Consider the following 27,555-nt stretch of genomic DNA (forward strand, 5'->3'; position numbering starts at 1 on the left):
GCTTATTTTTCCCCAATAATTCCATTTTCCCCCTTTTACTAAATCTCAAAATCTCATCTTGCAGTTCTTTACTTTTTATTTATCTGGTCCATATTCAGCGTTAGTGCTAAGCTAACAGTAAATGGAGAAACGAGAGCCAAGAGGAGAGGGAGAGAGCTGGGTCGCCTTGTGAACATCAGTCCCCAAGGATGAACACCATTGGAAAGGTGGACCTATTTAGAGTCACGACAGATATCACCCCTCCCCGCCCCCTGCCCCAGCATCTTCGAGGATCAATCCAACTCTTTTGGGGGGCTTATTATTTTGTGATCGTTGCCGCATATTTTGAAAACTCCTACTCTGGTTAGGAGATTCACACGTAAATCTAAAATCCATCATCTGGTGAATGACGTAACAGTATAATTGCTTGGGGACAAATCAGTACAGTCAACTTCTTCCAACATTTAATCTGTTTTTATTTGCCATTTGTTATAAAAATTGAATCTGTATTTTACACAAAAGGTACTTTAAAACAGTGAAGTTTACCAAAAACCACTGAATCTCAGGCAAAGGGGTTCACCACCAAGATGCAGATTTACATGGTAAACCTGAGGGCCGAAAACATTCAACTTACAAAAAAAAATCTTATATTTTCTAACAATTCATTACCAGAAGCAAAACCCGATTATGTACATGTTTCAAAAGAGGCGACAAAGTAAAAATGGCTGCTTTCGCCATGAAGCTAACCAAAGAAAATGTCTCTACCCAAGACTGGCCCATTATTTCACTCAGAGTGAAACATCTGAGGAGCTTTAAAAATAGTTACACATAAATATTTAGGTTTACACACAACACATATGCACAGACGTATCCACTCTAATTCTATGCCCCTTCGTATTTTTTAAATTGCACCATCTCTGTTAGAGATAATATACAACATGCAGGAGGCATTCATCGTTGTTTCTCTCCGCAGCGGTGTATTGTACAAGTGAGTGCAAAACTGAAACATGAATTAGGTTCAACTGGAAGCCGTCTCAACTCGGACTTTAGCTCACATATTCTGTGTTAATGCTTTAACGTTGATGAAATTGTTCATATAAAAAAAAAAGTTGAAGAGAATGTAGCCCATTACCAAAGGCACTGAGTAGAGAGCTCCCAGCGGATGTAAAAGTGATGGACCAGACACAGGAAGAAACCAGTTAAACAGGACTGCAGGTTTTCCCTGCTTTCACAGTCAACTGAAGATAAGAAATAATTATATCCAGGACATTTTCCAACAGCCATTAGTTTATACCATTTCATGTATATAATGTCTTCATAATTCAAACGAGGATACGAAAGAGCTCCTCCCCCTCCCATCAGCCTTCCTCTTGTTTCCAGAAGGAAATGAACACAGATCTTGATGCAATATACAGTTCCTGGAAACCAAGTGGACTCACGGTTATATTCTCGTGCTTGTGGTACGGATGAGAGACCATGGCTTAAATCAGCTCTCAATACTGCAGGGGTGGGTAAAGAGGAACAACTCAATTAGGCCTCATTAGAGGCCCTGGCTTCCCCCCAAATATAGACATGCTCAAGCATCACTGGGAGTTCTTTAGCACAAATATATTCTGTGATACACAAGTGCCGACCAAATTTAAGGAGGTGAGGGGAGAGGGAAAACAACACACGTACGCAGGGAGGACGAAGCTCAGAGAACGTAAGGATGGAAGGAGGGTTTTATAGAAAACACCGGGAAATAAAGCTGCCAACCCACAGAGTAGCTGTTTGATTATTTTAATGGTTTCTGAACCCATCATTACGCAATATTTTAATTAAACATACAAAATTGGAATCATGAAACGCACGAGGCACAGAAACAAATATTGTCGCTCTCAAACAATATTATTATGCAAAGACCCCACTGCAGCTTACCACAGCACAGTAGCAAGCTTACCACACGACGAGCTGCGCCACAGCGCGGAGAGCCCACGGAGCTCTACTTACCCTGTTTAACGCAAACATTTGTTAAGTGACAGCGAAATATGGTGACATCCAGGGAGAACAATGAAGACTGAGGATGAAGAATGAAAACACAGTGTCTGTGTGCCACCAGATGTATCCTAACGTAGGTTAGGGCAAGAACACTAAACCTTAGCAGGAGTGCTCAAAACTGCCCAGGGTGTGTGTGTGTGTGTGTGTGTGTGTGTCTGTGTGTGTCTGTGTGCGTATGGGAATGAAATGAACCTATGCCATCGCTGGCATAAGCCCTCAGCGTTGTTCTGATACATCCACGTGTATTTTTTGGAAAATGCACTATACATTCTTGGAGATCCAGTGCCAACTAATGTGTCCTAATTCAATAAACCGCATTTGCCTCTTGGAAAATCATCTTAAATGAATATGAACACTCACAAATGAAGCTCTGCTCCCACAGTGCGGTAGAGGTGGCCTCCAACACCACATTTCCAATATGTCAAGTGGTGGTCTCGCGTTCATTGCGTCAGTGCCATTATTTCAAAGCTACCTAAACACTGGTGTGTAAGACTGAAATAAGACAGAAATCTAAAAACTATGGCATCAAAGCCCAAGGTTTGTACCAGTAACCATACCCTAGTGTTTGGAAAGCAGCTTACAATATTCAGTATTGATCCTGATAGTAAGTAATGTGCTTCCAGAAATTGAAAGAAGCGATAAGGAAAATTTAGTCAGTGACGTTTGCAGGGGAACACAACCAGTGTGACTAGCTGTGGAGAAGGTCTAGTTGGTGAGAATGGTAGCAAATCTGAAATTGGAGGTGGGATTTTTCATAGAAATTATGGCTAATGATATGGCTACAAACATTTCCATATCTCTCCATGCATCATTTTCCATAGTCCAAAAACTTAAGATAAATCCTATCCAACACTGAAATCAGTACACATGACAATTTTATTGTGAAACATTAAAACGGCCTTAACTTACATTAAAAAAAATGCAAAGAACAAAACCCTAGATAGAGTCAGAATCTGTTTTCTAAAGTCCTAGAAGAAAGTTTCATCAGTTATGCCTGGGTCCCTGAGAACTCGAATGTTCTGACTAAAGGAAAGTTTTGGTAAGAATTAACATTTTTACACTGTTTCTTCTCATTCAGAATAGAAATAATGTTTCAGGCAGCTTTTGGTGCTTATAGTTTTATAGCTCATATTATTCAAATTACATTTGACACAAGCAATTCCTTTTTCTAAGCTTCAGTTCAGGGGTGTGCAGCAGGTGAGGGGAGCTACGTTTTGCTATAATTTAAAGACTCAGTTTCATCTTTCTGGAAGGGGCAAAGCAAGAAACAACACACCGCACATCACAATTCCATGTTTACAGTACCTTACCCATAGTGTTTTCCAGTTCTGTCTAGGCGCGGTTAATAGGTTACCTTACAGCTAACACCCAAAACGAGACCGGCATCATCATGCCTAGACCCATTAGAGAAAACCGTGGTAAAAATGTGCATTTCCCAAAAATGAGTCAGCTGACTTTATTCATTTTACAATATGCATGCTAATAAAAGGCTAAACACAAAGCTCTTTGTAAAAAAAAGGGCAAAACGTATTCCAGGAAAGTGAGACAAAGGCATGAGATGAATGTCCATTAAATAGATCTACTGCTTTGTGAGCTTTGAGAATTCTCAAATACTGGATAGAGGGGAGTGTTTCACATTATCATCATATCTAGAGATCATGCGGTGGAGAAGGAAAGTATTTTGCTCGAAGTCTTAATTTCTCCAAATGTTTTGACATCAGTTTTAAGGACTGGAATCTGTACCTCTCCCCTCCATCACAGCTTTTGAAGTAATTAAGAATTGTACCCGTACAATAGCACAGCGACCAGGGAAGAGAGAGGTAGATGATGCGGCCATCCTTGTACAAGGAACCCCTCCAATATTTTAGGGCATGACACACAAGGCTTGTGTGATCCAAAAGTAATGAGCTGCAGAGTACAAGAACATTCCGGAGCAGGGTGCACACAAGTGTGAGACTCGTAAGCAGCCCAAACCAAGTGTATTAACAGTCAATTCTTAAAGGAACGCAGGGCTTCTCTGTACCTAACAAAAATTATTCTCACAGATTTTGAATCCAAGATTATACCATAGAAAATAGTTGTATGTTTTACATTTAATATAAAAATGATTAGCAAATAAAAAAGGTTTGGTGATATGTAAGAAGACAATTTAGGAAATGAGAGTAATTTTCAGGATGCCCCAAGGGTGACACGTCCTAAGTACCCTGTCCTTTTCTCTGCAAGGGCCAAAGACAGGCACTTTCTCAGGGTTCACCCTTGTTTTGGGGCCTTTTTTTTAGGGTTCACCATTGTTAAGAGAAAACAAGATGAAGGAAGACTCAAGCGAGCTGGGACAGGAAGTAAAATCAAGCCAAGAAGGAAATCGGCCAAGCACAAGGTACACCCTGCCTAAAAATATTTGAGCGCATAAATCAAAGACAGTGTTGAGTATACATCAAGGACATTTATATTGATGAATTTATAGTCTAGGTGATAAATATCAAGACAGGAAGTCAGGTAAAACAAGTGTGCAAATAAGTAAGTAATGGGGACTGGGGGAGGGAGATGGAAGAATATCTAGTCTTCAAGGTAGAAACTGCAAGGTAGGGGTTCAGTAATTTCATGGCCCCATGCCACCCTCGAAGTGTACTTCTCACATCTTAATAAGTTAAAGATCAGTTATTCACAAAACTTAAGTTCAGTGTTAACACTTTTTACCTGTTTAATTTAGGGCTAGACACTGAGTTGCTTTAAAGACATTTGGTTATAGTTAGTCATAATTATTACCCATTTTTCATCTTTATAACTTAGAAAATTTTAGTTCTCGTTTAAAGCCCTGGGGCAAACTTTAAAAATTATTTCCTCCTTAGGTCAACATTTATCTAAGCACGTCTGCAAACGTTCTGTTATCGGGAGAGGAAGCGTGTTGAGCAAGTTCTCCTCTACAATCAGACAGCTCCGTTTTAGGGACTGACATCCTTCCAGTTCGGGAGGAAGTGTTTCCAGGTAATTACCGATGAGCTCCAGATGAGTAAGGTTCGACAGCTCACCCACGTGAGGGGACAAACTCATCAGGCTATTTTTCCCCAAAAGTAAACACTGCAGCTTTTTGCACTGAAACAGCCCATCTGGTAGCGTCTCAATCTGGAAAGGGAAAAAAAGAAGCCAGTAAAACTGGTTTCCTACGGCCTCTGACAATGCATCTGCTTATTTATACCCCTACCTTCTTCCAAAACACTTCCGGACATTTACAGGAATCCATAGAACAAGGATGATAAATGTGAAGGAGACGGAAAAGATAAAGGAAAAATAAGAACATCCTGACTTGAAGTCGGCGCTGGGGCTACCATGAACTTCTAAACCCTTGCCGCATATGTGGGTGGGCAAAAGATGTGATTCTAAGCATTCTAACAAGCAATTCTCAAACAAAACCTAATTAGTCACCTACTCATGGTCCCTAAGATAAAACAAACAACAACAGTATTTTAGGAAAATCATAATTAATCTTGAGGCCGAGGATCAGAAATAACTTGTTCTCAAGAGTCCTTATAAAAAGTTACTGTGTGGGGCGCCTGGGTGGCTCAGTCATTAAGCATCTGCCTTCAGCTCGGGTCATGATCCCGGGGTCCTGGGATCGAGCCCCACATCAGGCTCCCTGCTCAGCGGGGAGTCTGCTTCTCCCTCTTCCACTCCCCCTGCTTGTGTTCCCTCTCTAGCTTTCTCTCTCTCTGTCAAATAAATAAAGAAAATCTTAAAAAAAAAAAAAAGAGTCACTGTGTAATGTGATGAGTAATACCCTCAAAAACACTGTGAGCACAGACACAAGGCTATTTCTAGGGGTTTCAAACTAGAGACTGAAAACTTCATTCTGTTAAAAGACACACGTCAACAGAAGCACTGACAAGAAGACATGCTCAATTATACGTACGCAGCTCACTTCCCTCTCCATCTACACTCCCTTCTACCTGCCCTCTGGCAGTTTCAATTAAACCATGTAACATGGAGAAATAATTTAAAATATGATAAATAGCCTGAAATTAGGTCAACTCCTAGGACTGCTCAAATGAGCTGCTCCCCCATGTGGTGGGTGGGTTGCATGTGAATTTCTAAGGGAGCCCCCATCCGCAGAAGAGCTTAGAGAAGCATCCTCCACTCCTGTCATACCACTGAGAGGGGAGTTTGCACCAGGCAGTGCTGGACAGCACACACCCCGATTTATAATGCTTCCCATATTTATGTGCCTGTGGAGGCGGCACCTTTGCAACTATGAAATAGTGCAGGCTCCTTCCTTGGTTCAGGATGTGGCTTTGTTAGACACAGGCATGAAAGGGGCACTCAAGGGCTCAGCCTGCTCCTCTGATGGGCTAACGCAGTCCCACTGAGCCAGCTCTCTGCTGGCATTTCCGGGGCCATCCAGAACTATCTCCTCTATACAAACTAAAAAATGGTCAAACTGCATCCAAATGCTCACTATATTGGAAATTCCCCTCTCCTCCATCACCCACACATACACTCGGTACCGGCTATCCTCGTAAAAAACTGAAGGATCACCATTGTTAAGCATGGCATTCAGTAAAGCTCCTCATTGTACACCAAAATACTAGCTATAAGCAAAGGGAAAATATCTACCTTTCCACGTCATTCTCTTCTCAAGAATGCAGATGCAAAACCACACGTATGCAGATTTCAATGTAGAGATGTGGCAGAGAGATAAGAGACAGGAGAAACGTAACCCCTTTCTAATGCACCCCCTTCTGGTCATACACCTGCAGCTCAGAAGTGGGGTCACCGAGGTACAAGTAGAGTAAACAGTCCGTCCTGTGCAACGCAAGCTCAAGCCTGAGAGTGCCTATTCGGGTCTACGCAATGACTTAGGCAAGCCAGCTGAGAAAAGACGGTAGTCTTGGCTCATCTGTATTCCGTAAATGCATGCAGAGAGCCTGCTTTTGTGCCAGGCTCCCAGTCAGGTGTTGGGGAGAAAGTGCTGAGCAAGACAGAACCATGGTCTAACGCATGGTTTCTGAACCTCGGCACCGTTGACATTCTGGGTGAGATCTTCCTTTTGGTGGGGGTGCCCTGGGTCTCGCAGACTATTTAGCAGCCTCCCTGGAACTCTGCCTACTAGAAGCCAGTGCTACGCACCTCCTCACTTGTGATCATCAAAAATGTCTCCAGACAAATGTCTCCATAGGCGCAAAAGTGCCCTCATTTGAGAAGCCCCGGTCTAGTAGGTGAGAAATACTAAACAGTTATGTGAATAATCAGTCTGTAGTGGGTGCCAGGAAGGACGGACTGTGCCAGAGACTGTATCAGGGACCCCTCCATCTCCCTACTTCAGCTAGCTTCCGGATGCCCAGCAAATACCTTGCTTAATTGGACTCATTTCCACTGGGTGAATACCCTGAAGCCATAGCCATCACTCTTCTGTCTGGCAATCAGCACTACCATGTTCTCACGAATCTTCTTCCAAATTTCCGAATTTGTGATTTCAGTGACTTCTCAGCACCCTAACACAGGAGAGGGATTTCACAAGGCAGTGGGAGTGAGCCACCAGGGCGCCTCGCTGTGCTACTGTCATGCAAGTGAGTCAAGGGCTGTGGTCAGTGGTTCTCCTTCCCGAGTGCCAAGTGTCCATCTTGGGGACTTTCTCTCGGTGTCAGCACCCAGCTGAGGCACAGGACCTGTCTTCACCTCCCCGAATTCAATTACGTTAAAGGAGGCTGGGGAGCTGTGTTAGAGATGCAGGACTTTCTTTCAATTCAGCAATTTTATCCTGAAAAATCTACTAACACCTTTATAAATAGTTTACCCTGGGGACGCCTGGGTGGCTCAGTCAGTTAAGCATCTGCCTTCAGCTCCAGTCATGATCCCCTGGGATCAAGTCCCACATTGGGCTCCCTGCTCAGTGGGGAGCCTGCTTCTCCCTCTCCCTGCTGCTCCCCCTGCTTGTACTCTCTCTTTCTCTCTCTCTCTGGCAAATGGATAAATAAAATCTTTAAAAAAAAAAAAAATTTACCCTGAAACTTACAAGAACACCAAAAACATTTTGCCTGGGACAAAACATTTTATAAAAAAATTTTAGATAGCATTTATTCCTCATGGACTACCAATTTCTTTTTAAAAATCAAAAGAAATGTTTGCAGACCATCAGGAAGATGATAGACTTCATATGCAGAATGGTTTGACAGAAAAAAACTATAAACTATACATGCAACTAGCTAGCAAATAAACTGAAAAAAGAGAGAAACTAATGCTACATCCTAGAATTCTCTTGCACAAAATGCAGTAGAGCCCCCAGAACATCCAAGGAAGGATGTATCTATTGCTGACATTTGAGAATTAAATACTCCCCCGTTTCCAGAGGCTGAGACCTTACTTCAGAATCTTTCTCAATGTCAGATTTCCCTTTTTTTCTGGCCATTGAACACATCATCTCAGAACTCGTTAACCAAATCCATCAAATCCAGTCATTTCAGGAAACAAAAATGAATACTTCCATTTCTAAGTTACGATGTCAAACACGAGCTCCACCACAGAAATGATTTTCAGAAGGAATTTCTACTTCCAGCTGTAAGTCTTTGAGTGAATAAAAGAAATGCATTAAATGCACAAATGTAGAAGTTGGAAGACCTAGGTGTAAATTGGAGTGGTTTTTAAGATTTGAGACAAACTATTAAGTCCTCCCCCTTTCCTATGCTTCTCCGTTACATTCACCACCACCATAATCCCAACACGCTTGGCCACTGGCATAGAGAAGCTGCCTCGTCCTCTCCCGTCTCCCACGCCATCCACACACACCCCTGCTTCCCCCGTAATAGCATTTGGTTTGACGCATCTGAGATGCAGCAGAGGGAGTGCCAGAGTGGGAGCCGGAGCTCTTGGGTTCCATCCCAGATCCATCGCAAGGAAGATTCAGACGTCAAGCAAATTGCTCTAAGCATCAGTTTCAGTATCAGTAAAATGAGGGCAGTAACTAGAGCAGGGGCTGGAAAAGTTTTTCTCTAAATGCGTAGGATAGGAAATATTTTAGGCTTTGTGGGTGAAGAAGCAAAACTGAAAATATTATGTAGGTGCGTATACAGCAAGAGAGAAAAAATTTCATACGTTTTAAAACGAGGAAATTCAAAATAGAATAACAATTGAGGATAATTCTTTTGTAATATAGGCCCACAAATGAGAACCATGGAATTTATTCATGGCTACTGAGATTTGAATTTCATATAGTTTTCATGTGAGACAAAATGTTATTTAAAGAAAATTTTCCCTGACCATTAAAATTTTTAAAAAACCATTCTTAGGTTGGGCTGTATACAAATTTAAAAAGCATTCTTAACTCAGGCTGTGGGTGGGTTTTGGTCCCAGGCTGCAGTTTGCCGACTTGATGGTCCATGATGTTCCTTTCAGATATAAATCTTCCTTTTTGTTTTTAGTTTATATTCTACTTCTAAATCATAACTGATTAAACTTTTTCAAGGGGTTTTATTTCTTGATTGTACTCTCCCAACCCCTCTAAATGGGTTACAATTAGAGCCTCCTTTGAAGGTACCAGTTCATGCTAAATATCACTTTCAAGCTCAAGTCTGACCCCACCTACTGTCCAAGGAACTTAAACCTGAACTTGACTGGCAGACTGCAAGGCATTCTCCATTCTGACCCAACTTCTAAATGCTCTCATCTCTTATTACATCTGGGCATGCCTCTGCACATGACCTCTATCCTTTTACATTTCCCCAACACTCAGTGTTTTTAGGAACACTCCTCTCAAGAGCTACTATAAAAAAAAGCATCTTGGGCTCCTGGCTGGCTCCGTCAGTAGAGCATGTGACCCCTGATCTTGTAGTTGTAAGTTGGAGCCCCACATTGGGTATAAAGATTACTTAAAATCAAATTAAAAAAAAAAAAAGAGCATCTTGCTCAAATATATTTGGCAAACATTGCATATCATACCTCCCTCTTGGAGAAGCACAATGTATATTCAACTACAAAAGGCTCTGAGGAATCCTGCAGCAAAAAATATGATAAAAAGAAATGTTTAGTGTTTTGTGTGATAACACCTATTACTATGTTGTGGAAGAAACTCTAGAGTGCCCTCCTTGTGAATGTCTGTCATTTGGGGGATGCCCAGTATCCTCAATGTTTGGAGAATTCCCTACCTCATCTCGGTGGGACTTCTGGTGGGAAGCAGAGTCCACTTCCCACTGGAGGAACTGACAACACCAGATTCTAGTGTTCCCAGATCATTTACAGCTTGAGTGTGGGGTGGGAGTTTGCAAGCTCTGCCAGTCAGGGGCTCAGACTTGGACTTTAAATTGAGGCTAGTGTCTCTAGGCATCAGAAACCATGAAGAACTTATTTTGTGGGAGGGCAAGGGCTGCAGTAGCAGCCCCATTTTCAGGGGCAGCGAGCACTGTGCCTGGTGCTGGGATGGTCAGCGGCAGGGTACCCTCACCATTTTGCTTTTGTGCTATGCTTTTGACCTTTTGGTTATCTATCTTCATGCCTGATGGTTTTCCAAGCTCGATCCTACAGCCTTTTCAGTGATAATATGAGAGACAAAACATCCTTTCAATAAATGTCTTTTCTTCTTAACCACAGAGCATTTGTTGACTCCATCCATGAACCTGGTATACTGCTGACTAGAAGAGTATTTTAAAACCTTTCCTTTCAGGAACCTTCACTAACTTTTATTCCAAATGGATGAATCAACTCACATTTCTGAGTGTATGCATATCTAAATATTTATGCATCCGAGTTGATGTTTTATTTTCTAATTAAAAAAAATATTTTGGTCTACCTCATAGAATCTTAGGAATCTCAAAGTTAGAAGGAACATTGAAGCTGAAACATGAATCCCTAATTCCCTTTAACAACATTCCTACCAAGTGGTTGACAACCTATATCTGGACAGTTTAATTAATAAGAAATCACTTCCCTCTTCTTGAAGGTCTAATTTTTGGACAGCTTTTGGGGGAATATGAGAAATCTTTCCCCTGCTTGTCTTGGTTCTAACTTGTAAGAAGGTTACTTGCAAGAAGATTTCTATTTAAGTCTTCCAAATATTTAAAGACCAATATTGTGGACTATTCTTTTTCCCTTCCCTCCCCAATACTTCCTATCTTTAGGCTAACTGTTCCATCGGAGAACTTTTCACATCTCTGGCTGCTGTCTTCTGAGCGAGTTCCACTTTCTCCATATTCTGATTAAAGAAGTCTCTTCACAGTTCTGAGAAGAGTGTTCCTCACCCATTCAAAGGAGTCATGGTCATTGTTATGGCTCTGGGATGCTCCGCGACTGCTGGTTATCAGACTTCTGAGACAACTCAGCCTAAGATAGCATTCTATTTTAGCCATAAACTGCCTTCAGCATAGGACTTTTCACATGCGCCAAGTATCCTCCCCTACTCAAGATAAAATGTGGCTGATACGCACACCTAGTTTCTCTTTTAGACGTGGTCATGTCAATAAACTTGGTGTCAAAAGTACCAATGGTCTTAAGGTTTTATTACATTAAACTAGGAAAACACACTAACCCGTGTACACATTTAAATAATTCATGGCCAGCTAACAATTTAATCAGCTACAACTTTCAAAAAATTCATGTAGTGATAGAACCACATCACAACTTAGTGGAACCAATGCCTTTCAAAATAATTACTCATATTTTTTATTATTGATTTAACAATGGGAAAAGTAAAACCAAAATATTAATATTAATGAACTACATGATTAAACAACACTAATCATAAATCTCTAGACCTCTAGTTTTCAAAGTATGGTCACCATTCCAGCAGAATCAGCTTCACCTGGGATTTTTTAGAACTGTCGACTCTTGGATCCTACACCAGACCTACTGAATCAGAAACTCTGCGTGGGGCCCAGCAATTGGTGGTTTGCCGAGCCCCTCAGGTAATTCTGATGAACAGTGCTAATCTAGATCAACCCTTGAGGAGCTTTACAGCCTCATAATCCTTTAAGACTTGAACATTTCTCATTTATCTTAGAATGGGTTCTAGCCTTTGAACATATGAGTCAAGTCTTGGGGTTCTAAAAATCAGCAGAAATTTTGTTCTCATTCCCCAGCTTTCTGGTGTTTTCCCAACAATCCATGGTTTTTGAAAATAATGTCTGGGGATTAATATGTTTATTAGCCAACACCATGCTCATAGTCATATTTAGCATGAAATATGAATTACAAAAAGTCTAGGAGATATTACATTTTTGGGGGTGGGGTAGAAGAAAATAGCTCCCATTTTCTAGAACAGGAAGATCACTTTAATTTTTTGGCAGACCTGATGTCTGATTTTTTTTTCTTCTTCTCATATGGACATTGCCATCACTCTCTTGCCCTTTTGGCTAGCACGATTTTTTTTTCTTTTCCCTCCTGCTTCACATTTTAACCTAGGAAACTACTCATTTATTTTTTTTTTCTTGTTTCAGTGAAGTCAAGTTTTCCTTAACTTGGCTTTACTGTTGCAAATTATGGTTCATTTTTAAAGTATGGATGCTGGAAAAAGCTTCTAAGAAGCCCTAGTGTTGCATTATAGAACCAGGCCTTTCATTTTAAATTGTCTTTCTAGACATGCATGTAGATTTCAAGTCTTTTTTACTGCATCACAAAAAAAGATTTATGAATAATTCATGATCCCAGTATTTTTAACAAAAAGTTCTTCTCCTATGACAGATCTGGAAAGCTAAAAACTTTTATGAAGCTTTCTAACTACTTAAGATCTTTCCAAAATGAAAAGTAAGCTCTGTTATAACTAATTAGTTTAAAATACTTCAACTGTGATGTTTATGTAAAAAATGGGGAAAAAGAATAAAGAGAACATTCGTTGAGCAATTACTATGTGCCAGGAACTGTGCCCAGTGCTTATATACATATTTTTCTCATAAAATCTCCATGACAACGTGTAAGTTAGATTAAAAACTGATGCTCAGTGTTTTGGTAATTTACTCACATTCACGCGTCTAGTAAGCGGTAGTCAGGCCAGGCTCAGGGGATGCTGCTTAGGACTGAAAGCCCATTTTCTTTACCCACATTACACACTGCAACAGCAGATGCTCCAAAGACTGGCTAAATGAAGGGAAGAATGGATTTACTTACGTTGTTGTTGGTCACAGCAAAGTACTGCAAATTACTCAGATACTGGATTTCTTCTGGAATGAAGGTCAGGTGGTTATAGCTTAGATCCAAATAATGTAGTTTGGTGCATAGGAAAAGCTGCAGGGGCAGATTCTCAATATTATTATGGTTCAGAGAGAGCTGCTCTAGATTAGACAGCGCCCCAATCTGGGCAGGAATATAAGCAATGTTATTGTGCCACAACTTTAAGCAGGAAAGATTCTGGAGATGCTGAAAGCTAATGATCTCTTCCACAGTTTTAAGGTTATTTTCTTTTAGATCTAACTCATGCAAATTGTTCAGGCTGAAAATGGAGTGTGGGATGCGTTCCAGGTCACAGCTGATCAGCTCCAGGCTTTTCAGATTGACCATCTTTTTCAAGTTGTTTAGCACAACCAGTTTGCTCCCCTCATTATCGAGGGACAGCTTCTGCAGCGAAGGCAGGAGGTCTGTGATGACTTGCGGGATCCGGGAGAGGCTGCTCTTCAAGTAGAGGGCCCTCAGGCTTTTTAAGTCCTGAAAGCCCTCCAACTGCACGGTGCTCAACTGCTCGGGTAGGACGCAGCCCGACAGATAAAGTTCCTTGAGGTTCTTCAGGCGAAATACCCAGCGTGGGATTTTCCCCATTTCAGTAAATTTCAGGCGGAGGATTTTTAAATTCTCCTCCAGAAATCCCAGCGCCGGGTGGTCCACCACCAGGGAGGAATGGTACACGTGAAGCTCCTTGAGGTTGACCAGCTGCGAGACCGCAGAGGGCAGCTTGACCTCCGGGATGAGCTCCAGGCTGAGCACTTCGATTTCTGTCAGCTCAAAGACATTGTCTGGAAGACCGCTGAGCATAAAAAGACGCAGCTCTACCTTGTCCTGGGAATTTTTCACAAGCTTACTTTTCAGTTTCTCAACTGTCCATTCGTTATTGAGGTTGATCTGTTTCAGTTTGTTCTCACTGACCTCCGACAGGAATATGGAGAAGCGTTTGGAATAAAGAGGGTCATACTGGTCGGCCAGATGGAGGATGAAGGCGAAGTCATTCTTGACGTCAGGGATATCGCTGTAGTTGCTCTTTTCTCTCAACGCCTCAAAGGAGTATTGCTTCAGAGAACTCCTCAGCATCCACCATAAGCTGTAGGAGGAAGTGAGACCATAGAGTATAACCAAAATCACGTAAAACGAAGCCAGGACCTTAAATATTTCTGCCAGGGAGTAGACGCACTGGTAGCGCTTGTAGCCCGTGAAAGCCTGCACATCGACCGGACAGTCAATTTCAAGAGTGATGTAGCTTAGAAAATACGGAACGTAAGTTATGATGAGGACAAACAGAACGACTTTCACGATGATCTGCTTCAGATACACTCTATAAATGACGTCCTTCTGCTCCACGTGCATGCGGAACCTCTTCACTTTTTCAAAGATGGCTTTGGCCTGTTCGCCCTCCTTCTTGTCCAGGACACTGGAAGTTGGGCCTTCGATGCCAGCTGACTCCAAGCCAGGCTGTGGGTAGGGCAATGACTGCTTGCTGGATTCAACGTCGGCTGAGCACCCTGAGGACGAAAGCAGAACCTTGGACTTGGAGAGTGTCAGGGGCCTCACCGATTGCTCGGCCACCGTTTCGGACAGGGCACGGGTGGTCCACGGAGAGTCGAAGCACTTGTGAAGGATGGCCACGAAATGCTCGAGCCTGGAGCTAGTACTGGGGTAGTGAAGCCAAAAGTTGCTGCAGGCCGCAAAGATGAGTGTGTGCAGGAGCACCAGGTAGGGGAAGAACTTGGCGAACCAATGGAGCTGCTTCTCGTAACAGACGGCGTCGATGTAGGAGTACTGCTGTCGGTGGAGGTCATTCTGGATTCTGAGGGGGAGCGGAAGTGGGGTCCCGGGATCAGAGGAGGTGTTGGCGCTGGCTTTCAGGAGGTCCCAAGGCACAGCACAGTGATTGTCGAACTCCACCTTACATGGAAGACAGCACAGAACCCTGCTCTGTGTGAGCTGGAGAGCTCCGGCCAGCACGGCCACCAGCAGCATGATGAGGGTGATGTAATACCAGAAGACGTCCCACCATGGTTTCAGGATGTGATAAGATGACTGGGCATCTGCTAAACACTTCAGCTCTGTGAGTGTAATCATGACTTTCTTTTGTAGGAGTACAGGAACTGGAAGAGGAAAAGGAAAGAAAAGCCACTGAACCAAGTATCCAAAAAAAAGCATTTAACTCTAATGGCTTGTAGGTACCCAAGTAGGATTTAGCTCCGGGACAAAACCTGGGAGGCGGGGCTGATCAAAGGCTCTAACTGTCTTCTGGTTTCATTTGAAAACTTTGGCCCTCCCAGCTGTGCACTCTAAAGTCCTTCCGATGACAGACCATTTGGTGGTAGCCAGACTGGCTCTCTAGAGATACGTGGGGCAGGTTGTAAAGCAACTATCTAATTTCCTCCAGATCTTGACTCTCGGCCAAGCTATTAAAAACCAGAAGCCACGTTTTCTTCAATCAACATTAGGAAAACGTATTCTTCTGCTACCTGTTTCTTATAGCCACATTTTATACCTTCCAAATGGTCTGAAATAAGCTCTTTTTCACTTCCTACCCCATGTCTGGAGCATCAGTTAGGGCTTAGGAGTTGTGTTTCAACCACTACGGGGAACCCCTTTTGAGCAAGCATGGCTTTATATAATTATCCCTTAGGATTAGAGGGATCTACCGGTTCTACGTTCGAAACAAACTGTGAGCTAATGCGTTATCTCCTCTCCCCGCAAGCTCTTGTTTGTAACTTAGTTCACGTCCAACTCAGAGTATTCAGCCCTGGGTCCTGGGATCGAGCCCTGCGTTGGGCTCTCTGCTCAGCAGGGAGTCTCCCTCTCCCTCTGCCTGCTGCTCCCCCTGCTTGTGCTGTCAAAAAAAAAAAAAAAAAAAAAAAGAACATGCTACTAGGGGGACTCTCTCTCATGATTACTGTTTTGAGGGCAGAGTACTAATGGATAAATGATTAAGGGTATACTCTACTATTGAATTATTTCTGCCTTCAGAAAAACAAGAGGTAGATTTTGCATTTTTTCATATTAAAAAGTATTCAGACAATGCTCCTTACAGCAATGAGTTATGTAATGTTCAACCTAAGAGAAATCAATTGTTTAAAAAATAGCTAACTAGTAAAATCCAGACCACCTATAACAGGGCACAGAGTAAGACAAATAAAAGGAAATATTTGGATCTAATGACATATCTGGTAAGAAAAAAAATTACAGTAGCATCGTCTTTTAATGGATAAAGAGAATGAACCAGATCATCTCTAAGAGCTCTGCCAGCTCAGTTTATGGCTGTATTTGTCCTCTTAAAGGTCCTGAGAGTTAAAGTCATTTAAGACATACAACTGAAATTGCAGAAGAAGTAAACACAAATGGCCCAACCATGATAAGGGTATTTGACAGAGAGCGAATATTTATTCAACAAAGAACACAAGTCAACATTGACCAAAATAATGTACTTTAAATATTTATACTTACTGGATGAAAAAAATGAATCCAGTAAGTTGACTGTACTTCAATCAGGAGGCCGACACCTTTTGAAATTTCTTAGACACACCATCTCTGTGTTTGTCTTCATCCTATGAGAAAGCATAGATAGCTTATAACAGCTGCTGTATTTCAAACGAAAATGGAGATACTGTCTTCAGAGACCCTCTCCATCATAAGACATCATCATGATATGGCAAATAGATTTTCATAGATCAGTTTACTTTTCACACTGGAAGACATTTTGGCAAAGCTATATATATATACACGACCCCACCCATATATGAGATCATACTCAGCCCCCAAACTCCCTTAAATTACAGAGAAGTTTCTACGGAAAGTTAGATGTTAATGTATTTAAAAATGCCATATTTACAACACTTAGATGAACACTTAGCTTTTCCAAGCAGCCTACATATGTTAATTTCTCTCATTCAGTCCTCATACACAGTTGGTCTTATTTGCATTGATCAGATGGCCTGTCAAATCACGTAATTTCTGCATCCTAATTTAAAACCACACATCCCTCCAAATAAGACTCCGTGCTCTTCAAATTTAGCCTACTGGTTTCATTAGAAACAGTCACAAGTTAATAACTTTGGAAGACACAGCTCAGAAATATGGCTGAAATTCTCTGAAATTATGATATTATTAAATGTAGCTATCCTTTATATTACCTTTTTTTTAACCTTGTAGGTTAATAAATGCCATTCTTAGCATCTACTTCAAACAATGACTTGTAATAATTTAAACTACATATATATCGATCAGTTTGAAATATGGGAACATTCTAAAACATACAAAAATTTTAACTTGGTATGGAAACTGCATTTTTTTAGTGCCTATGGTACCCCTGAAATGTTGCTGGGAATGGTAATATATTTTCCCTGAAGATACAATTATTTTTTGGTTTATTAAGTACTTGAAATCCAGCTCATTGTACCAACCCCAAGTTGTTCTCAGATATTTTCAAGTAATTCTCTTGTGACCTTGTCATTTTCAAAGATCAAAAAGTTGGGCATGTCTGAAATTTTTTTTGGATTTACCAATCCATGTGCAATAAAGCCTGCTTGATAACTATTATCCAGTATCAAATTATTTTGCAGGCCAGAAAGCACAGTTCGTGTGTATGACAACCTAGCTCTGTACTAATTCATACTTAGATAGCACCACTAGGGTATGAGTTTCTTATTCACAATTCATTTTTAAAAGACTTACAACATATGATACACAACTGCATTTATGTGCAGCAAGTATGATAAAGATATTTGAGGTGTGAAACAGTTTACATATTCTTCCACTGCGTTGCATCTGTAATGTACCAGGAGAGAATTTATTGCATAATTCCAGAATACTATTCAGCCATCCTGATACTTCTTGTACAATACAGTTTCTTTTAAATATTGCAAACACATTTTCTACTCTAAACACAGTATTTCTATGAAAGAAGAGTCACAAACCTCCAACTACAGTAATATTTTGAAACATGTACTTTTAAATAATAATATGAGAAACTATTATAACTAATCTATTAAGAGAACCACAGCTAACTACAGGTTTACCATATTTATACTAACTAAAAATGATTTGTAAAGAACTTTTCCTGTTTACCCTCTTAAGAAATTATAAACTTTCCCTCTCATCACCTAATTCAGATTTCCATTGAGGAATGCCTTGTCAATAAGAGAGCAAATTAAAATGTACTATTTATAAGCTAATATCTGTTTTCCTACTTTCAAAGCACTTTCATTTACAGTAATTTCTTTCATATAATAAACCATTAGATAAATATTATTATTCTTTACATTTTAAAACATGGAAAATAAAGCAGGCGCAAAGGAGCTACCCTGTTCCAGGTGACAAAACTGTCAAGAAATAGTTCCAGTTAGAACCTAGGTCCTCAGACACAAATCTCAAACCTTGTCCACAGCAGAATACACTGTCTCATTACATCCAATTAACTATACCACTAAGTTTTTTCAAGGGCTAAAGAAAAAGCTGAATATTTCTCTCTCTTCCCCAACTGCAATGGACTAAATATTTTGTCCCCCTAAAATATATATGTTGAAATCCTGACTCCCAAAGTGATAGTGTCAGGAAGCGGAGCCTCAGATTACGAGGGTGGAACCCTCATGACTGGGGTTAGTACCCTTATAAAAGGCATTCCAGAGGGCTCTCTTGCCCCTTCCACCAGGCGAGGATACAGCAAGCAGGTGGCTGTCTATAAACTAGGAAGTAAGCTCTCCTTAGAATCTGCCGGTGCCTTGATCTTGAACTTCCCAGCCTCCAGGCACTGTGAGAAATAAATGCTATTTAAGTCACCCAGTCTGTGGTAGCTGCTTAAAGCAGCGGAACAGACTAAGACATCAACTTAGCCCAACAACTGCATTGTAACTGGGTTCTACTGTAGTCTTTTGAAAAAGAAGGATGCAAATACACAGTTTTCTACAATGTCCCCCTGTAACAGTCTATATAATCTACTTTCCCAGCTAAACTTTTTCTACTAAACATCTTCCACTGAACTAAGGCTTCCCATTTAAATATATAGCATCCGGATTTAATGATGTATGAAAAATCGCAAGCATTCCTATATATTAAATGATGTTAATTTTCCTAATTAAAGTGTTTAACTCAAGAACTAGAGCATAGCTGTCCTTTGTCATTACAAAATTTAATACTGTTTGTATGTCTAGAAAATCTTTTCCAGACCATATTTTTGCAAACAGTGAGGATTCAATCTAAATCAAATTTCTATTTCTAATATACAAATGCACTAAATCAGTTCAAAGAAACCATGTTAACAGTAAAGGATTTTATGGTCCTAATTCCATTCCTTTAGCTTTTAAACCTCATTAAAAAAATCATAAAAGCTCTTCAAAGCACATGAATTCATTTGACAATCTCACCCTAAAGCCTCTAGGATTGAAACAAGAGCACTCAAGTTAGGCATCTTTACTTCCCACTAGTCCCTATTTTACTTTGAAAGCATTTCCAAAACAACCGTGAAAAAATAAACAAATGCTGATCAGATGGTATTTAGAGTCATTCTATGCAGAGAACTGGACACTACTTCAAAGATCTCTGTCTCTGACCCCAGGCAGGGATATAACCAAACAATTCCAAACAGGGTTTCTCTATGCTCTCACTGCACATCGATTTAGAAATTGCCTTATATCCCTTCAAAATGTTTAGTTCCACTTCTCATCAAAAGATGTTTCTTGGGCCTAACATATATCCAACGGAAGTTTAAATTCACCTCTTTGAGTTCTCTCTCTGGGACACAGTGCATCAGTATCCTTGATTAATTTCCTCCTTTTCTTTAGACTAAATAACCCCGTGAACCATTCTTCAGAGATGCGATGATAATCACTCAGCATTTCTCAAGAACTCAAATGATCACTAGCAAGACACTTGGTATGCCAGTTTATGTCCTTTACCAATTGTTTCAGATCTTGTCAATAGAGCAACTTTCAAATAATAAACACCCTTCCCAAATTTAGTTGTAGTTTTGAGACTTCCTAGAAGGGAACTAAGATTTATAAAGTGTTTTTCTAAAATTTTTTTTTAAGATTTTATTTATTTTTTTGACAGCGAGAGAGACAGCCAGCAAGAGAGGGAACACAAGCAGGGGGAGTGGGAGAGGAAGAAGCAGGCTCCCAGAGGAGGAGCCTGATGTGGGGCTCGATCCCAGAACTCTGGGATCACGCCCTGACCCGAAGGCAGACACTCAACAACTGAGCCACCCAGGCACTCCCAGTAAAATGTTTTTCTAACATTAATGTTCATAAAAATCACTGGAGAGCTTATTAAAACAGAAGGTGCTAGGTCCCACCTCATTGTTTCTGATTCATTAGGTTTGAAGTAGGCCCCAGGAATGGGCACATCTAAAAAACTTCTAGTTTGTTGATGCTGCTGGTACAGAGACCATTTCTTGAGAATCTAAGATAGTGGTTCTCAATTTTGGCTTCACATTAGAATAACCTGGAGTGCTTTTAAAAAAGAACCGCAAATCCAGGCCCTACTCCTGCAACCGATCAAGCAATTCAACTGGTCTAGCTGAGACCAGTACTTTTTTTTTTTGTTTCCTCCAAATCTCTGCAGGAGGAGAAAACTCATGAGACAGATTAGCAATAAAATATCTGGCAAAAGTGATGACCTTTTAAATCTTCCTGGAAGTTTCACTAGATGTCTAGAGTGCTGCCCCTCTCCACAGACTACCAGTAACCACGACAGCCACTCCGTGAGCCCTTCAGAGACCCGAGACCCAGGTGTGCGAGGCAGCAGAACAGGGAGTCACGGAGCTGTAGAGACTTGTAGGGTGGTTTGAGGAGGAATCAGAGACAACGGGGTCCAGATGAAAGGTTATTTCAATCACGTGGGCTGAAGTAATGAGGGAAAGGGTTTGCACACATTTGAAAGGAAAGCAATGAACGAAATAGTCACTGTAAATGAAAATTCAACACCACTTAGCAACAGCAGATAGAGGGGTCCATGGAGAAGCAGGAGTCAAATGGATCCAGATCTTGAGTCTATGGTATTATATAGTATCTTCCACAGTTTCTAGCACGTGGTGTACAACAAATATTTGTACAGTAAATAACTGAGCATATCAGAAAGCAGAAAGAAATACGCTCAGATGTTAGGCAGGGTGTAGCTAAGGTAATAGGGCCATTCCCGGGAGAGGCCATCACTCAGCTCATGAAGAACGGAAGGATTTTGGCTAACTATTCTGCTTATTCTAAATATTAACGGCTTAAAAAAACAATAGGGCTCTATTTCTCATGATTCTGTGATGGTTCTTTTACTTCATGGTATCGGCTGCCACAAGAGTGGCTGGAAGATCCAGAATGCCCTCATTTATCAGGCTGGTGGTTGGAGTTGGCTGCTGGCTGGCACTTCCGGTGAGACCCCTCATGGCTGTCTGAGGGTCCTCACATAGCGTGGTTGGGTTCTAAGACGGTGCCTTCCAAGCACAAAGGTGAAAACTGCAATTCTGTTATGGCCCAGCCCTCAAAGCTACACAGTGTCATGTCCACCACATGTTATCAGTCAAAGGAGTCACACAGCCAGCCCAGATTCTAGAGGACAGAGGAGGGGAAACGTGACTTCTCAATGGGAGGAGTGGTAGCAGATATACAGCCAGGCTTAACTCACCCGCTCTCCCTGCTCCCAAATGATTTCTAGTCCTTCCTCCTACATGCAAAGCAACACTCACCTTCTTACAAGCCCCTCAAAATTTCATCTGACTATGGCTCAAGTTCAGGCTTGAAGTCCAGGATTTTGTCATCTAAATTAGGTCTAGGAGGCTGTGGAACAGCTTTCTTAAGGTCCTTAGAAGCCCTGTTATCTAGCAGAGAAGATCCAGGAGGCATGGCCTTAACATCTTTTTGAAGTCATCATACAGGGTCTTAACAGCGAGAGAGGCCCTGGTTTTTGTTTGCACCGTGAGATTAAGTTTTACTGGCAGTGGTACTCTGGATCTGATCTTTCAACCTGAGGCCATTTCTTACTTTGTGTACCTTTTGCTGGGTGGAAAAGCTGGGAATGGAGAACAGTTTTATTTAAAACCCTAGACAATTCTGGATTGGAAATATATCCTCTAAAGTCTGCTTAAAATCTGAACAGTCTCTTCTTTAATTCATCTCTCTCTTGCAATACTTGGGCATGGTTAAAAAAAGTCATTTGGCACTTCAAATATTTTTTTTTAAGTAGGCTCCATGCCCAGCATGGAGCCCAAGGCAGGGCTTGAACTCATGACCCTGAGATCACCCGAGCTGAGATCAAGAGTTGGACGCTTAATCCACTGAACCACCCAGGCGCTCTGGCACTTCTGATATTCTGCTGGAAAATCTCCTAAGCTAGATACACAAATCCATTAGGTTCATTTTCCATCTTCCATGTTACTGGAGGTGTCAATCTTGTCAGTGTTTCTATCAGTAGGAACAAGGGTATCGTTTTATATCCCCCAATAGCAATTTCCTCACTGCCCTTCCAGCCACCATTAATAGTCATCTTACTTCCCTTCGCACCTTCATTGTCCCCTGGTCTCCAAGCCAATGCCAGATGTTTTGTTATGGAAGCACCTCACTTCAGGCACCAATTTTTGTTTTAGTTCTTTATTGCTATGCAAAAAAAAATCATTCTAAAACTTAGTGGCTAAAACAACCATTTGTCATTTCTCATGATTCTGTGGGATGATGAGGCAGATCTTCTGTTTCACATGGTGTTGGCTGGAATGGTGGGATGGCTGGAAGGTCTAACGTGCCTCAGTCACAGGACTGGCATTCGGGCTGTCTGCTGGTCCTGCAGCTCAGCTTAGGCTAATGACTAGGGGCCTTGCCACTGCTCCACATACATGGCTGGTTAGGCTTTCCCACGGCAAGGTGGCTAAGTTCCACGGAACACTGCAAGCACACGATAGTGGAAGCTACCAATCTCTTTAAAGTCCAGCCTCAGAAATTACTCCACATCACTTCTGCCAGACTCGAGGATTCGAAAAAGGTAACCAGGCTAGTCCAGATTTTTAAAGGGAAGGGAAACAGACTCCAGCTGGAAAAATCACAAAGTATTTACATCCATCTTTAATTCGCCAAAGGAACTCAAGAACATTTAAGTAGTTGATCCTGCCAGAGAAATGAGTTAGTCCTTTGAGAGAAAGAACTGAGTGAGTGAAGAACAGCATCTCTCCCCTGGATAATATATCACATGAAGAAGAACTCTGAGATCAGGAAGAACAAAGTGGGAGAGAGAAGCAGGGTCAGTGAGATAAAGGAGGAGCACGGTGTTTCTGGAAAGGAAATCAGTTTCAAGGAAAGAGTGTGACATCATGGTCAATAACACAGAGAAACCAAAGGAGAGAAGTGATGTGTAACTACCATTCGGCAGTTTCTGACCCAAAGCTGTACAGCGGTAATGGGTTTCCAAAATAATCATAAATAATATTCTAAATATTAGGAAAATTAATCATCTGAAGCCCCAGAAGATAGTTACTGAATATGACAATTAACACCATGGGAATAACTCTAGAAATCCTAATTAAATCTGAGTTGTTCTGAACTTAAAAACAAAACAAAACATTGTTTTACTTTTCCTTGTTTCTGACAGATCTGGAACACAAGATTTATTTAATGTAGCTGGTAATTGTCTTTTTAGGAAAAGCATTCTCAGTTCTTTGATGCGTTTAGTAAGCTACCAAATTACCTAGAATACATTTAAAATGAAAGAAGTTACAGTCACATTATAATATTAATACTGGCAAATAAGCCACCAGTGGCTACATGACTCTTCGAATATACAAGCAGAAGGCAACCTCAGACCCTCCTCCACCGTCTTCATTGTTCCTAAAAATATTTTCTTGACTCCCCCTCCCACCACCCACAGTAAGCAAGCCATCAAGTGGATCCAAACTCAGTTCCTGTGTCGTCTCTTGTGAATCTACATGCTCTCCTTTCAAATGTCTGGCTGATAGCAGAGATCATCATTCCATTTGCTTCTGCTACTTCTCCCATAGGTGACCTACTTTGCACAAGAGCAGAATCATATGGGCTATTTAATTCAGGAAGAAACCATGGAGATTAGACTCTACGAGTAAGAAAACTAAAGCGTAGAGATGTTTAAGCTACTTCTCTAGGGCATGGAATTATGGACAAATTTCCTAATTCGAAAAGAAATGGGAAGTTGATAGCCTTGATTCTGCCCATCTAGTCTAATTAATAATAGGCCTTCTTAATGAAATAAACAGAGTTTTGTAACATGAATTTGCAAATGTAGTCAGAATATTTCTATGTTACAATTTTTAAACTATAAATCAAAATGGGATTTTTTTTTTTAGCTTTGTGGCAAACCAGAAACATTACTCTAGAAATATTAAAAATATGGTTAAGCTACTAGTCTTAACCCTTTCTCTAAAGTTAACATTTAAATGCACTCAGTTAGGGAGGCTAGGACTACAAAGGCATACCAAGGAAATATGAGACCTTGTTTCTACTTTCATGGGATTTACAATCCTATTGTAGAGAGAAGACATGCATAGTTGAAAGCACCACCATGTCATGCTGTCACCAGGGCCAAATGGGTGGCATGATGGCTAAACCTAATAAGTACTACATTTGATTCTATACAGAGAAAATACCCAAGAGAATGGGTGGAACATCCCTGAACAGTAGCACTTCTCAAAGAGAGGTCAGGACTTTAGTCTGTAGGATACCTATTACACGCCTCATGGAGGTTGAAGCATTCAGGAAATACGGTTGTGCAAGACAGAAAGATCCCTGCTCTCAGGGACCTTACTGAGGAAGAAGGAAAGAAAGACAACCAAATATATAAACACAGTAGAATCATAAATGCCATGAAGAATATAGAGCTCCTTTAGATTGGGCAGTCAAGGAAGACTTCTTTAGATCTGAATAAAGCTGGCCATGCAATTATATTGGGGAAGCTCATTCCAAATAGAAGGAGCAAGAAGCTTAGAATGGGTGCAGATCAGAAGGGAGGCCACCCCGCTGGGATGTTAGGAGCCTGGGGAAAGCAGAAGAATGAGAGGGCCTGCAGCCAATATACAAAGTTTGGATAATAAATAGTCCAGGAGGAATGGAAAAGCCACCTAAGAGCCATAAGTAGAGAAGGAGCTGATCTGATATTAATTTTCTTTTTTTTTTTTTAAGTTATTTTTTTAGAGAGAGGAGGGGAGGGGCAGAGGGAGATGGAGAGGGAAACTTAAGCAGACTCTACGCAGAGCGCGGGGGTCAATGGGGGGGTACATAGGCCTACACAGGGCTCCATCTCATAACCCTAAGATCACAACCTGAGCCAAAACCAAGAGATGGACACTTAACCAACTGTGCCACCCAGGCACCCCTGATACTAGCTTTTAAATATTCATAGTCAACTCAATGAATCAGCAGGGATATGTGGATATACTCAAGAAATCAAAGGATCTATACTTTCATCTACAAAAGAAGGGTGTTCACAATACACAGAGGACAGACCCAATGTATTAACCACTGCCTCACCTGGATTATATATGTTCAGAGCTGGGCAGCACACTTTTCAAGACATCTGTCGTATTCACAATATTAGAGAGTCATGCTACTTAATACAGTGTTCAAATTAATTGTTCATTATGTCAAAGTCAAAAGCTCTCCCACAGAGCTAATTTAAGATTAATCTTCCACAACTATAAAAGATAAATGATGTTTGTAGAAAGCAACAGATATGGGGCTTGCTTATTTCTGACTTATGTAATCTGGGAAAGGATGGCCATTGTTTATTTATGGAAACATGGCAAACCAACTCCACGCCTAAAAAACACTACCTTAAACAAAAATCAGAAAAATATAGACATGGAGTCTAAATCTGTCATAGACATTATACTCTTCAGATCTTTAAGGTTTAAAAAAAACGTACACACACACACATATACTCTGCAACATACAAGACCAACGAAGGACGGGAAGAGGACATTTTACCAAAATGTATACAGATTTAATTTTTGTTTATTAACTGGTTTAAAAATATCAAAAGGATTTTATGCAAAAGGTCTGTAGGAATAATAATCTCTTTTTACATACTAAGTATTCAGTATTTGCCCCAAGCTACCAATGTAATAGTAATTATCTTTACCATGTGTTCACAATTCAGAATGTTAATCTTACCCTATGAATGCTGGTCAACCGGAAACTCTGCAATTAGTTTCTATTTGAAAAATTCCTAAAGAGAAATCATAAACATATTGTTACATTTTACTCATCACAGGACTGCAAGGCAAGTTATCCATTTGGTTCTAAGATTTCCAAAATCTATAATAACTTTATGAAACATACAACTTAAAAAGTGAGTGTTATTATAGAGGTCACCTTCTGATCGCCTGCAAAGGCAGTCAACTAATACCCAGGGGGAGACAAAAATCACTGTCCCACGTTACACATTTAATGTCATCGCCACAGCAATTTATATGGCATAAAATACGAACATTCGATTTTTAATTAAGAATGAGATAAGCATTATATCTCGGTACCACTCATTTTATAAATAATAGAAAAACCTATTGGAAATATCTGTGTTTCTTATATAAAAAAGGGGGATAAAGTGGGGGGGAATATTTGGGATAGTTTCTTTTTCCAGTTTTTATTGTTGTTTTTGTTTTGGTTTTTTTGTTTGTTTGTTTTGTTTTTTGGTTGTTGTTTGCTGTCCTGCTGTTTGACACAATTATGCCATTGTAAAATTCAATAGCACAATATTTTGGCCTCTTATTATTTATCATAGGCTTTCTTAATGTTGTTACAGTTTCTCTAAGCAGCATTTTTTAAAAAGGATTGTATTTTTAAGTAATCTCCATACCCAACTCACAACCCTAGGTTCAAGAGTTGCATGTTCCACTGACTGAGACAGCAAGGCGTCCCTCTAAACATCATTTTTGATGGAAGCATAATAGTTCATACATAGATATGTCATGGTTTACAAAATCATTTCCCTATTGAATCTTAGATTTTCCCTTTTTATCACTAATAATAATGTAAACATCCCTGTACTCTGTTCATATGATTTCCTTTGCAAAGATCTCTAAAAGAGTGTAATGGGCCAGAGGGCATAAACATTTTAAAAGCTCTGATACATAACAACAAATTATTTCTCAAGAAGGTTATACGAATTTTCTTTTCTATAAACAGTATATGAGTAGTACCCTTACCAGATGTGGGAATCATCATTAAATAACAAAAACAAAAAAACTTGGCTAATTCTATCCCAAATTATCTTATTGTTTATTTTGCATTTCTTTGATGGGGTTGAGTTGAATGCTTTTCAACATGTTTTACTAGCGAGTTTCATTCTTCTTTTCTTTCTTTTTTTAAAAAATATTTTATTTATTTATCTGAGAGAGAGTACAAGCAGGGGGAGCAGCAGAGGGAGAGGGAGAAGCAGGCTCTCTGCTGAGCA

At 40.6% G+C, this 27,555-nt stretch overlaps 1 protein-coding gene across 4 annotated transcripts in view; it reads right to left on the reverse strand.

Annotated features, from left to right (window-relative positions):
* The window catches only part of LRRC8B (leucine rich repeat containing 8 VRAC subunit B), a 38,466-nt gene extending 11,962 nt beyond the window's left edge, over nt 1–26,504 (reverse strand). The window contains exons 1-4 of one of the 4 annotated variants that reach the window (XM_040627063.1): nt 26,274–26,504; nt 16,612–16,712; nt 13,099–15,263; nt 438–5,139 (exon numbers count right to left, since the gene is read on the reverse strand). In XM_040627063.1, coding sequence (XP_040482997.1) covers nt 4,867–5,139; nt 13,099–15,237 — 2,412 coding nt within the window. In that variant the 5' untranslated portion in view covers nt 15,238–15,263; nt 16,612–16,712; nt 26,274–26,504 and the 3' untranslated portion in view covers nt 438–4,866. Of the gene's footprint in view, nt 1–437; nt 5,140–13,098; nt 15,973–16,611; nt 17,126–26,273 lie in introns of those variants that run through there. The other 3 variants (XM_040627062.1, XM_008690613.2, XM_040627064.1) reach the window with 3 other exon arrangements.
* Between the last annotated feature and the right edge of the window lie 1,051 nt (nt 26,505–27,555).

Source organism: Ursus maritimus, unplaced genomic scaffold (assembly GCF_017311325.1).
Source record: "Ursus maritimus isolate PB19 unplaced genomic scaffold, ASM1731132v1 scaffold_12, whole genome shotgun sequence".
Taxonomy (NCBI): Eukaryota; Metazoa; Chordata; class Mammalia; order Carnivora; family Ursidae; genus Ursus; species Ursus maritimus.